This window comes from Thamnophis sirtalis, unplaced genomic scaffold (genome assembly GCF_051295495.1).
Source record: "Thamnophis sirtalis isolate CommonGarterSnake01/CBP01778 unplaced genomic scaffold, rThaSir2_p1.2 scaffold_10, whole genome shotgun sequence".
NCBI classification, from domain to species: Eukaryota; Metazoa; Chordata; class Lepidosauria; order Squamata; family Natricidae; genus Thamnophis; species Thamnophis sirtalis.
In genome coordinates, this window is record NW_028261390.1 from 29274874 (window position 1) to 29286946 (window position 12073).

Here is a 12073-nt window from a genome sequence, read left to right on the forward strand (position 1 = left end):
TGGGTGGGTGGGCCCTCCAGAGCACCTTACCAGAACAGTATCCAATGCTCCAGGCAGGCTCCAGTATGCCCGTACCAGGGGGTACCGCCTGCAACCCACCACTGGTTCAGTTCCAAGTAGGGAAAAAGACACTGGAAAAATGGAGGCTGCTTGGAAAGATGGTTTAATGATGAACAGTATTACATGGTTTGAGGTCCTGGGAAAAGGACCTGGATCACACGCCTCAAAGATGTTGAAGAAGAAAAAAAGGGCTGGCTTGCTGAGACTCCCTGGGTTTTATGCCCTCTTTTAGGTCCCCCCCCCAGGGCCTCCTGCTCCTGTGCAAGAAATGCACTCTGATTGGCTGTCAGACTCCCATGAGGCCATGCAGGGGCAATTGTGCAGGCTGTGCTTTGAGTCCCAAGTTTGTTTGCCTTGCTGGCTGATGTAATTTTTCCAGGCACCTTGTGATGAATTTCTGTTTGCTAGATGGGTCTGCCTGAAGGGGGTAGATCTTTGTTATGTAGAATAGACTGATTCAGGCCTTAATGGCCCATTGACAAAGGTGGGGGGAGCTGAGTTTCTGTCTCTCTTTTAGAGGAAATATTCTGCCCTTTTAATATTTCCTAAAATATTTCATTTTCTAGAAGAAAGGGTGGGTTTTAACTTCCTACACTTGCAAGGTTTGATGAATGTTAGATGAGTTAAGACTTTTAGCAAAATATCCTTGGATAATCTTGCAGATGATCAAATTTCATGGATGCCAGCTGAGTAAGGGAAGTACAACTCTCATTTCCAGGATAAAACTCTACTTAAAGTTTAACATGAATATGCTACCATAATAAAATAGATGAACAAATAGTCAAGTTGGACTACTTACATACCAAGTAGATATACCAATATAGCTTTGACATTTAACTAGCACAATTGCTTTCCTGCAGCTAGAAGATCACAACACCTGCTTTTCTCAGTAAAAAAAATCTAGTCTTTCTTTAATCTTGGTATACTTCAGTTCAAGTATTTCACAAACTTTCTTTGAACTAGGATTATTATTAAGGAAATACTTTAATTATAATGCAAATAACTTCATAGTGTGTCATTGGTATCAATGGTAAGACACAAAACATTTTCTTGTGAAGCTTGTAATCAGAAGCCCAAAACATTGAACGAAAAATCTCAGACTTGTCATTTCAAGGATGAATATCAGATGTAAAATCTCTGTCTTTCCTATTGAAGATTCGTACATGGCATGCTAAATCTGCATTTCAGATTTTTTTTAAAGTTTCTACATTTAATAACACATTTTGTTTGGGAACTTCCACCCCAGAAATGTTTTCTGTACAAGTGTATAACACTGAAACATTGAGCAATGGCTTGTATGCAAATAATAATAATCAACTGACTAAACTCAAATTTCATCTTCCTCATGTGTTCCACCAAGTTCTGGGGAATCAAATGGAGTGTGTATCTGCAAGAAAATGAGAGGGAGGGGGAGAGAGAGAAAAGGAGAAAAAAGGACAGGCCCACATTATCACATAAGGAACAATCCACATGAAAGCCTACATCATCTGTTAAGTAAGAGAACCATCACATACTTGATCTTAGGATAAAGAGCCCACAGACAAAACATTTTCTGCAATATCCATTGCCCCAACATGACTAGACGGTATTGGAAAGAGCTGAAAAACTAACACACAACAATGCTGTTATTTCCATGTGAAGGAATGTGCCATCTCAGCAAACAAGACTGTTTAATGCAATTTAAAATATCAGATCAACTGTAGCCTATTAAAATATTTACACAGAAAAAACAGAAGGGGGCTATAAAAAGAATAACATTTTGAGCTTTTTTATTCCTGTAATTTGCAATTTAAACATTTCTATCCCAAAGGGAAAGCTTCCTTCCAATGAACTGTGAACAGCCAAAAAAGGACCCCTCTCAAATGTCACAATAATAGAACAATTGATCCCTCTGTAAAAATGGCCTCAGAAATTGTTTCTTTCTGAAAGAAATCACATCACAGGAGCCTAAAAATAATTACCAAAATCAGATCTAAAAATTCAGATTGCAATCACTTCCAACCATGTTATATAACAAAAACAATATTGAGAACGATCATGTCAATAAGGAGTTCTCCCTGTGCCCAGCTGCCAGACCAAGAACATGCAATCTTTTCCACAACAAGTTAAAAGTCTGCCTAGTCCCGAATGAATCTGTAAAGGAATTCAGAGTTACTAGTGGTTCTTTTCAGGTTTACACTTCTTCCTGGAGTAAGACAAGCAAACACTAGAAAGAGGCCTTTTCAGATGAAGGGCTGCTACATTTATTTATGGAACCTCTAAGAATCAGATTGCGTCTGGTGTCTTCTTCACTGAGCTTCTGATATCAACTTCACAAAACTGGTTACATGAGGCATTTAATTCATATTTTTGCAACCAAATAATTGTTATTTGTCTTTTTAAAGATAAAATATGCAGACAGTTCATAGCTGCACCAATCAGAATGCCCTCTGCTATTCCATTTTTGGAGGCAGAACAGAAGAAATAGAAAAATTGTGGGAAACAAGTGAATTACAAGGCAACACATTACTGTTATCTTCACCAAGTCTAGTAAAATCCCAGGAATTAAGCAAAGCAGTTTAACCTGAAAACACCTTTATTTATTTACCAACATTGTCTTTATTCTTCAGATATGCTGATTAAGAGCCTATAAATCTTGAAGGGGTCTTTACTTAAAGCCAAGCAAAGCTCCTTTGCAAAACAAGAAGACCTTTTTTGCTTCTAAATTGAAGTGATCAGATTGCACTATTTTGTTCTTCCATCCTGCCCCTAAAAGAGTTGCATAAGTTGTGAAAACATTCTGCATATGTATAGTATCCACATAAAACCTATTCTAGCTTTTGTACAGCTACTGGCCACTGGCAAAGATTGGGAGATACTATAAGGCTATGTGAAGTACTTTTTTTGAACATATCACATTGTCTTTTTGCTTTATCAGAAAGTATTATATCACCTGTACACCACAAAACTCTTCTTCCAGGCAAACTCTGTACAAGCTTGATGCAGTTATTTATTTTGATTTTACTTTATGGTGAGAAGTACATTTCCTGGTGGGATGTGTTTCTTTCTCATCTGGTCTTAATTACACCAATAAACATACAATTATAGCATATTTTGCTCCTGGGCAGTTTAGAAGGAAATAAAATTGCAAATGAGTTTCCAGACAAATTTTCAATGATGTATTTCATCCAGAAACAAAGTAGCAAATAAACAAATCACTTTCTTTATAAAAGGAGAAGACCGTCCATATTATTTATAACAAAACTAATGGCTTGGAACACTAAAAACTGAAGAGTCAATATTATATCCTCTGAAAGTTATGTACTACCTAATGTACTTTTTTGAGAAAATAAAGAGATATTAAAATTAGATTATTTCTAGATAAGACATTAGGAAAAGATGCATTAAGAAATGCATGTAATTATATTTAGGGATACAAGAGGAAAATGTTCCAGGTATGTTCATGGTTTCCCACAGCTTTCCTTGTTAGTATCTTAAAAATTTGACGGCCGGAATAACTGCATATGAAACTACTGCAATGAAACTATTTAGTGAAACTATTTTTATAGGGGACTAGATTTTATTACCCTGTTTTCCCAAAAATAAGCCCTCCCCAGATAATAAGCCCAATCGGGCTTTTGAATGTATGCGCTAAAATAATCCCTCCCCAAAAATATTGCAACACAGCAGCAGCCATGAGCTGACCACACTCGCCTCCTGCACCTCAAAAATAAGAAGACCTCCCTGAAAATAAGGCCAAGTGCTTATTTCGGGGGTCAAAAGAAAATAAGACCCTGTCTTATTTTCGGGGAAACACGGTATTTAGTTGCTATCTTTCTTTTGTAAGAGCATATTGTGGCAAATCATATAAAGAGCCCACTTATTGTATTATCTGCTTTAAGAAAAGTTATTAAAGTCAAACAATTATTTTTAAAAGATGCATGGGAAATATCTTATTTAAAATTACAAAGAAAAGGACAAAACATATTATAGAACCAGGATACTAGGAAGGTTATAACAACTATCATATTATTGTGTTTATGAGACAGTACTTAGAAGGTGCATTTATATTTCAATTCTGTTAAGAAATAAATTCATTCTCAAGATAAACACAGATTATTTAGATCAGTGTTTTTCAACCACTGTGCCGCGGCACACTAGTGTGCCGTGACATAGTGTAAGGTGTGCCGTGGGAAAATTACTTTATATATAGTCAATATAGGCACAGAGTTAAATTTTGTTAACATTTTCTAATGGTAGTGTGCCTCGTGATTTTTTTCATGAAAAAAAGTGTGCCTTTGCACAAAAAAGGTTGAAAAACACTGATTTAGATCACCAGTTTTTACTATAATCCTAGATGATAAACAAGTGAACAGTGATGTGACATCTGCGGCACCATTGTTCACTAAATTTTCCACAGTTTATGTTGATAAAACAGCAAACTAAAATAAAATAAAGTTGAAAAGAATAACTGCCAACAGTCTTGTGAGGTTCTGACATTTCAACCAATGGTAGTGTGGGAGTAACACCCAATCTTGCTAGATTTGGCAATTTTCTAGGAATTGGGTCATTTAAAAAAATTACATGTACCATGGACTATCAATTGTGCCTTTAGAGAAAACTTTAAAGAGAAGCTTAAAAGGGGAGGAGTATGGAAACAAGATCTCTGCCAATAACTCCTTTTGCGTTTTTTGAAAATTATGGCACTAGGCATAAAGAGAAGAAAAAATAAGCCCTTAAAAGAGAAAACATTATTACTTCTGAAAAGACATCCATTTATATTCAAGCTATAAAACCACTTTCTCATATTTCAGTGGTAAGAATATGATAGGTTTGTTTAGTCTACTTTGCTTTTAGCCACAATTTTTAGATGAACTGAAATAATCATGAGTCCAAAAATTTATTCTGAGAACTAAAATGAACTAAATTCAAATCATGTCAGATAAAAATCATTCTGTTTGAACCACAAGCTTTTATCATTTCAGCAGGATAATCTGAATGAAAGGAGATATTTATTTTCTTATATGTTACTTGCCTAACTATACAGACAGAATTACAATATATCAAATATATAAGTTGCAGTGTTTGTTCAAATAATGATTAAAATTTTATTTTGTGAGAAAATTTTTGAAAAAAAAACTGCCTCTTTTGTGCAATATCAACCTAATCTGCTTGCCTGAAACATCAAAAAAGTTACTGTATAGTTTTTCACAAATTTTGAAAAAAGCTAGTAAGAGCTTTAGAGCTGCAGTTGGAATGACTTCTCCTTTTGGGAGAATATTCAAAAGAGTATAGAAAGTCCAAGAAACTAGAAAGCATAAGAGGACCAATTTCAAAAAAGTAGGAAGGCTCTAGAAAGCATAAAACAAAATCCATTAAGATAAGGTACAATTTATAGCAAACAACAAACAAATAGTATTCTAAAATGATACTTGTAGTCTCTGACTTACAAACCAAAATTGAACTCAACAGTTCTGTTGCTATGCAAAGCAGTTGTGAGTAGATTTTGCCATATTTTATGACCTTTTTGGTCATAGATGTTAAGTGAAGCACTGCAGCTGTTAAGGGAATCATGTGGTCATTAAGCAAATCTGGCTTCCCCCACTGACTTTGCTTATTGGAAGCCAGCTGGGAAGATTACAAATAGTGATCATATGACCCTGGGACAGTGCAATTGTCAATAAATACATGTCACTTGCCAAGCGCTTAGATTTTGATCAAGGGAGGGACCATAGGATGATGCAATGTTCGCAACAAGAGTGAAAAATGGTAATAAGTCACTTTTTTCAATACTACTGTAACTTTGAAGAGTCATTAAATGAATGATTGTAAGTCAAGAACTAACTTTCTTAATTCTTGAAAGATGAATTAAATATGGGGAAAAAAATAAGAGCAGTTAAAAGAAGGAATTGCTTTAATAATGAATGGATGCAAGGGAGCTTATTAGATGATGCATTTCTATATGGAACAATTAACCATGTGTGTGTGTGTGTGTGTGTGTGTGTATGTGTGTGTGTGTGTATATGTGTGTGTGTGTGTGTATGTATGTATATATATATATATATATATATATATATATATATATATATATATATATATATATATATATATATATGACTCTTTAATTCCTTTATTTAGTATGTCATCAGAGCGATTGAATGGAGCCGAGCATTTGCTGTCCAAATGCCTTCCTGACACCTATGCAGAGTTTGCAGCAGATATTTTCTCTTTGCGCCCTGACAGAGAAACATCTGCAACTGCCTAGGATTGAACTCTCAACCTCACTGAATGGTGAGCGTCTTCATCATTAGGCCACCGCTCTGTGTACCTCACTATTTAACAGCAGTGGCAAACCTTTTTTGGCTCATGTGCCATAAGGGGGGAGCACAGGGGGGGGTCATACGCAGGTGTGCTGCACCCATAATGCAACGTGCAACACCCCCCAGTGTGCATGCACGCATGAGAGGCACTGCCCCCCCCATTTTTTGCATGCTTTTTTCACTCTCCCCAGGCTCCAGAGACTTTAGTCACTTCCAGTTTGCTCATAGAGTCAGGTTTAAGCCCTCCGGAGGCTTCAGGAACCTTCAGGAGGCTTCCCTGAAGCCTCCAGAGGGCTTAAACTGATCCTACGAGCAAACCGAAAGTCCGTTCCCGAACTTCTGGTTTGCACATAGGGCCATTTTTTTGCGCTCCAGAGGCTTCAGGGAAGCTCCTGAAGCCTCCAGAGGGCCTCCGGGGGAGGCTTTTTTTGCCCTCCCCGGGCTCCTATAAAGCCTCTGGAGCCTGGGGAGGGCAAAAAATGGCTTTAAAAAAGGCTGAACTCAGCTGGCCAGCAGGGCAACTGCTCACGTGCCCTGACAAATGGCTCCGCATGCCACTTGTGGCACCCGTGCCATAGGGTCGCCATCACGGCTAAATAACAATTAAAAAATACTTGAAATATTGATCAGATATAGAGCATGATATGAGCAGTTGGGACTAGTGACCACAATGCTCCCAAGTTTAATATATATGTAAACGGAACATTGAACAATGAAAATGCCAATTCACTTAAATGGTATTGGATTTGAAAAGAGAAAACTTACAAAAACCAAATGAGTATGAAATTTAAATTGAATATGCACCAAGAGCCAATATTTCATTCAGTTTACTTTATAATGTACTGTATATAATTGATAAAAGTATAAATGGATACATGTCAAGGAGGAAAGCACAAAAGTGAAAAGTGAAAGTCTTGTCCAAGTGAGGAAATTTCAAAAAAGCATTCATTCTAAGAAAACTAATGCAAATTGACAACAGGCCAAGCAACAACACAACGCACGGAGTTCAAAATTGCACTGCTATAAATGTTACAATGAACATTTCTGCTTCAATATAGTTAAAGCAGGAAATCAGCTAAGTATGCATTATCTGTGTACTGGAATCCAGTTTAGGTTGTCCAAGTACTAGCTATAATCAGGGGAATGAAGGGAGAATAAAAATTAGTTAAAACATTTCTTGGACATATAGTTGCCTGAACTGCTTCCCAGAAAGAAACTAAAATAGCAAGTTACATTACAAGTGACATAAGAATACAGTAGACGTATACTTAGGACCACAATTCTTATCTATTTTTCTAACAGCAGGGACTGTATATATAAGATTCTGTATGTCAAGACTCAGGATCTTCCTACAAAGGTATGTAAGGCAGTTCTCTGCTCCAGAGGCTTATACCATGGTAGCAACAGGACAGAATAGGGGATAAGAGAACTAAAAAGCTACTGGCATATTAGCCCAACTTTTATTGTTGTACTTTATTAGCCATTATTAATACATCAACAGCTATTACTTTTATAAAACAATATTGTTGAGTGAGAATATCTTAAAGTGTAACTTTTGTCCATTAATTTCCTACATATTAATGAAAAGCTGAAGTAGGGCTTACTTCCTATATGTGTAATTCAGGCTTACTATTTTGTATAACCCCCATTATACTCTAAACCAGTTTCAGAAGGCTGGCTATGTTACTCTTAAAAGCAAAAAGTTACTCCTTAAACACTAACATTGTAAGTTGTGCAACACGGTCAACTACATCAGATGTCATTTTTATAAAATACCAGTTATTTCTATTCCTTTTTGATATAAGAATGTAGAACTAATGGATAAGTCCATTACTAATCTTTAAAAGCTAACTGATGAAATTCAGTCTTTGAAAATTTCAGTGCAATATTTTCACACTGTAATGTTCCATCCAATATGCAGCTTGGAGCCTCCTCATCTTACTTGTTACTTCACTTTCTACATGATCCAATATAATTATACATTTGTTTAAACTGCATCAGAATATGCAAACAGGATGGAACAGAAGTTGCCCAGTTCTAACTTAAGATCTAATAATTAAGTGCATATGTATGTATGTATGTATGTATGTATGTATGTATGTATGTATGTATGTATGTATAATTTCTACTGAGTGCCATAATAAAATAGAAAGGGAGAAATAGTCTGAATACTTAACAAATTTCATGCGGCAGGTCTAAATCAATTTAATTGAAAGATTACCTAACACGTAAGGCTTTTCCCTCTGTAATAAATTTTCACTCCAAATACTCAACCAAAGAAGTTAAGCAGTTGAAGCATTTCTCCTATGTTCAACCTGAATGGTGACTGCAATGAAAGCAATTCACAGCCTTTTTTTAATCTTTTTCCCAACAATCTCACAACCTTGTCTATACATGTCAGTAACCCTACCGATGTTATTTCAAAATCACCATACCTTTTTAGAACTGCTGGAGCCCAATTTCACTTCATTTGTGGAAAACTCTAGTATGAATTAGCCTCGTTTCACTCTATTTCATTATTTTAGTCTAAAAAGATTTAAAGGTATTAAACAGTATTTAAGAATTGTTAGGCACTTCTTATATTTATTTCTCAGAACAATTATATAACTACATAATTACTATATTCTTGTGTACTTTAAAATTGTCTCTGCTACATTAGTAAGAGTAGTGCAGCCAGCAAAGCTGTGCAAGATAAACAATATTTTATTTAACCAGAAACAGCAATTGGCAGGCAAGTATATTTATTAGTCCAGAGGTTTATACTGCTGGATTCTTTTAAAACCCAAGTACCATAGACTACCTTCAAGAGCAAAACAACATCCTATCTTTAAAATACACCTTTCATATTGTTGTTTTCTTTGATGACACTATCTATTCTAGACATTTTGGACTGTGGTTGCAAATTTTAGATGTTGTAGATCAACATATGTGGAAGCCAGTGGATAAAATTATTCTATTTGAAGGTTCTGAATAACCGCATCAATAAATTAGTTGATAGAATTTGATTTGCTGAGTTGAGTGTGTTCAGGGTCTTGAAGTAATTTATGTTCCTAATGTTAGGAGTATCTATAGTATATTATGAAATATTTTGCCTAGTAGTCTGTGAAAAGACACAGAATAGGTCCCTATTTCTGAAATAAAAATTATATTAAATGGGGAGCAAACATTCTCTTTGTCTTTGTATAATAATCAAATTTTCCAGAAATGCTATTTTCCTATCTGAATGACACTTAAATGCAATGTCATAAATTGGTTAGAGGCCCTAATGCAAATTTCTGTGGAAATAGTATTACAGATAAAAGCAAAGTCAATGTAGACATACTTTTCTTTATTTACTATTACCACATAGTTCAAAGATGTCAGTTTTGGTAAACAGACACTGTAAGATTGTTTTAAAAGTCACACAAGATCTGCCTTCCAAAAGATCAATGCATTTCTCAAACACACTTCCCAAGTCTGCTAACCAGTTCATTCAGAGAAAGAAATTACACCCAATGTTGAATACAGTGTAAATTGTAACTGCTTCAGGTAACGCAATGAAACTACGTTATACATGCAGCTTCAACAAGCAATTTCAGTCAATGCTATCAATACACAGATTGCCTTCCTCCTTTCCTACATGTTTGTTTCCCATGGTAGAAGGCAGCTAAATGCAAGTCTGCCAAAACCGAACGAAAACCATATTAGACAGATATCACGGGCGGAATAACTTTTTGAAATTTCCAAGAGCAAAACATATTTGCAGATTTCCATGGGATCTCGCCCTCCTACAACCCCCCCCTTTTTTAAAGCGCCCAAAACAGCCGAGTTTCGTCTTGAGTCCTTCGGAGACTCCCCCCCCCACCTTTAAGACATATGTGTTCCGGAAAACTTCGTCCGCTCTTCCCCAATCCTCCCTCGCAAAGGGCGATAAATCAGAAGAGAAAAGTTGGGTCCGTTCAGGGCCTTGCAAAAAGCCCCAGTAGGAACAAAACTACGCACTGTCAGATTCGCCAACATACATTATCAGATTGTTTGAAAAAGTCACGCAAGAACCACCAAGTATTCGTGTATACATAATTTTACAGCCAGAGGTAGCCGACGGTTGAGAGCCTGGGCAGCGGACAACTACCGTAGGGACTAAGGGCGAGAAAAGAAGGGGAGAGGCGCGGAAACGAAGACAGCAACGAGACAGAAAACACCGCCGAGAGTGGCCAGAAGCGGAGAAGGGCGCTTCCTGCAAGCAGGAGAACCCGCCAAGCCACCGGAGACACTTACATAGCGCTTTAACTTCTTCTCCGGGGGAGACTTTCGGAGCCAGCCCTGGCAGACCACCTCCCCGCCGCTCATGATTGCTTCTCGCCTCGAAGAGCGAGGGGGGTCTGTTTTCCTTCCGCAGCTGCGACGGCCGGGCCGGGCCGAACAAACAGCCCAAGAGAACAGAAGAGGAGCGCCGCGCCGCGCCTGTCTGCCGGCCTCCTCCGGCAGCTCCTCTGGGGGAAGGGAAAGAGGAGGGAGAAGCGCAGGAGAGGGAGGAGACGACCGGGAAAGGGAGCGAGAGAGAGAGCGAGAGAGAAAGGCTGGGAGGAGGGAGGGAGGGAGGGCCGAAGGGTGCGTGTGGGGCTCGTCTGTGAATATTAACGCGGGTGCTCCCAGCGGAGACAGACAGCCTAGAGGAGCTGAAGCGACCGCCCCTCTTCTCTCCGGGCAAACGAGGTGTCCGCTCTCCTGTAACTTTCAACTACTGCGACCCAACGGCTGCACGGAAGCCCGGCGTCGGGAAAGCCCTCCCTGCTCGATCCTCTACAGAGCAGGAACCTCCCACCCGGTCTACTGAAGCGTGAGGCGGAGGGCTTCCCTCGCCTCGGTTGGGCAAGGCTGGAGTCCGCCCACAGCGACTCCCTCACGCCCGCGGCCAGCGCAACGGAGAAAGGGAGGAGGAGGAGTCCCGGTCCTTCGCGCTTAATTTCTTTGGCTCCTCCGCCGCCCCTCCGGTGCCGTCTTGAGTTGAGGCGCGAGTCTTCTGGACTGGGAGGCTGAGCTGGTGGTTTGGCGGCGTCTCCGCCCGACGAGAGCTCTGGGCCGGAATGTATTTTTGAGGGGGGGAGGGGGTGGACTGGGAGACGGAGCTGTGGTCCCGGGCGAAACGCGTTCGAGGGAGCCCCGAACCACAAACCAGCCAACCGCAGTGGAGCGCAGCATTTTCTAGGAACGGAGCTACCGCGGTTCGTCTGTGGTACGGCGCGTCCTGCAAACTCAGACGACTTGAGTTTGCTTAACAGTGAATAAGCATATCTTGTGAAAGCCAGCCTGGATTAATCATCGCAAGTAGTCCTCGATTTACGGCCATAATGGAGCAGAAAATTTCTGTTGTTAGGTGAGACATTTGTTAAGTGAGTTTTGTCCCCATTTTATGACCTTTCTTGCCACAGTTGTTCAGTGAATCACTGCAGTTGCTGAGTCAGTAACCCAGTTGTTAAGAGAATCTGGCTTTCCCAATGACTTTGCTTGTCCTCGCAAAAAGTGATCACATGACCTTGGGACAACGCAACAGTCATAAATATGAACAGGTTGCCAAGCATCTAAATTTTGATCACATGATCATGGGGATGCAGCAAAGGTCGTAAGAGTGAAAAATGGTCACAAGTCACATTTTTCAGTGCCGTTGCAACTTTGAATGGTCACTAAATGAACTGTTGTAAGTCTAGGACTCCCCGTATTTGTTGAATGCAGTA

At 38.9% G+C, this 12073-nt stretch overlaps 1 protein-coding gene across 4 annotated transcripts in view; it reads right to left on the bottom strand.

The window, feature by feature from the left end:
• The window catches only part of GAB1 (GRB2 associated binding protein 1), a 105766-nt gene extending 94773 nt beyond the window's left edge, over window positions 1-10993 (bottom strand). For 2 of the 4 annotated variants that reach the window (XM_087724347.1, XM_087724348.1), the window contains exon 1: window positions 10617-10986. In XM_087724347.1, the coding sequence (XP_087580473.1) occupies window positions 10617-10688 (72 nt within the window). In that variant the 5' untranslated portion in view covers window positions 10689-10986. Of the gene's footprint in view, window positions 1-10616 lie in introns of all 4 variants that reach the window. The other 2 variants (XM_087724346.1, XM_014061565.2) reach the window with 2 other exon arrangements.
• Between the last annotated feature and the right edge of the window lie 1080 nt (window positions 10994-12073).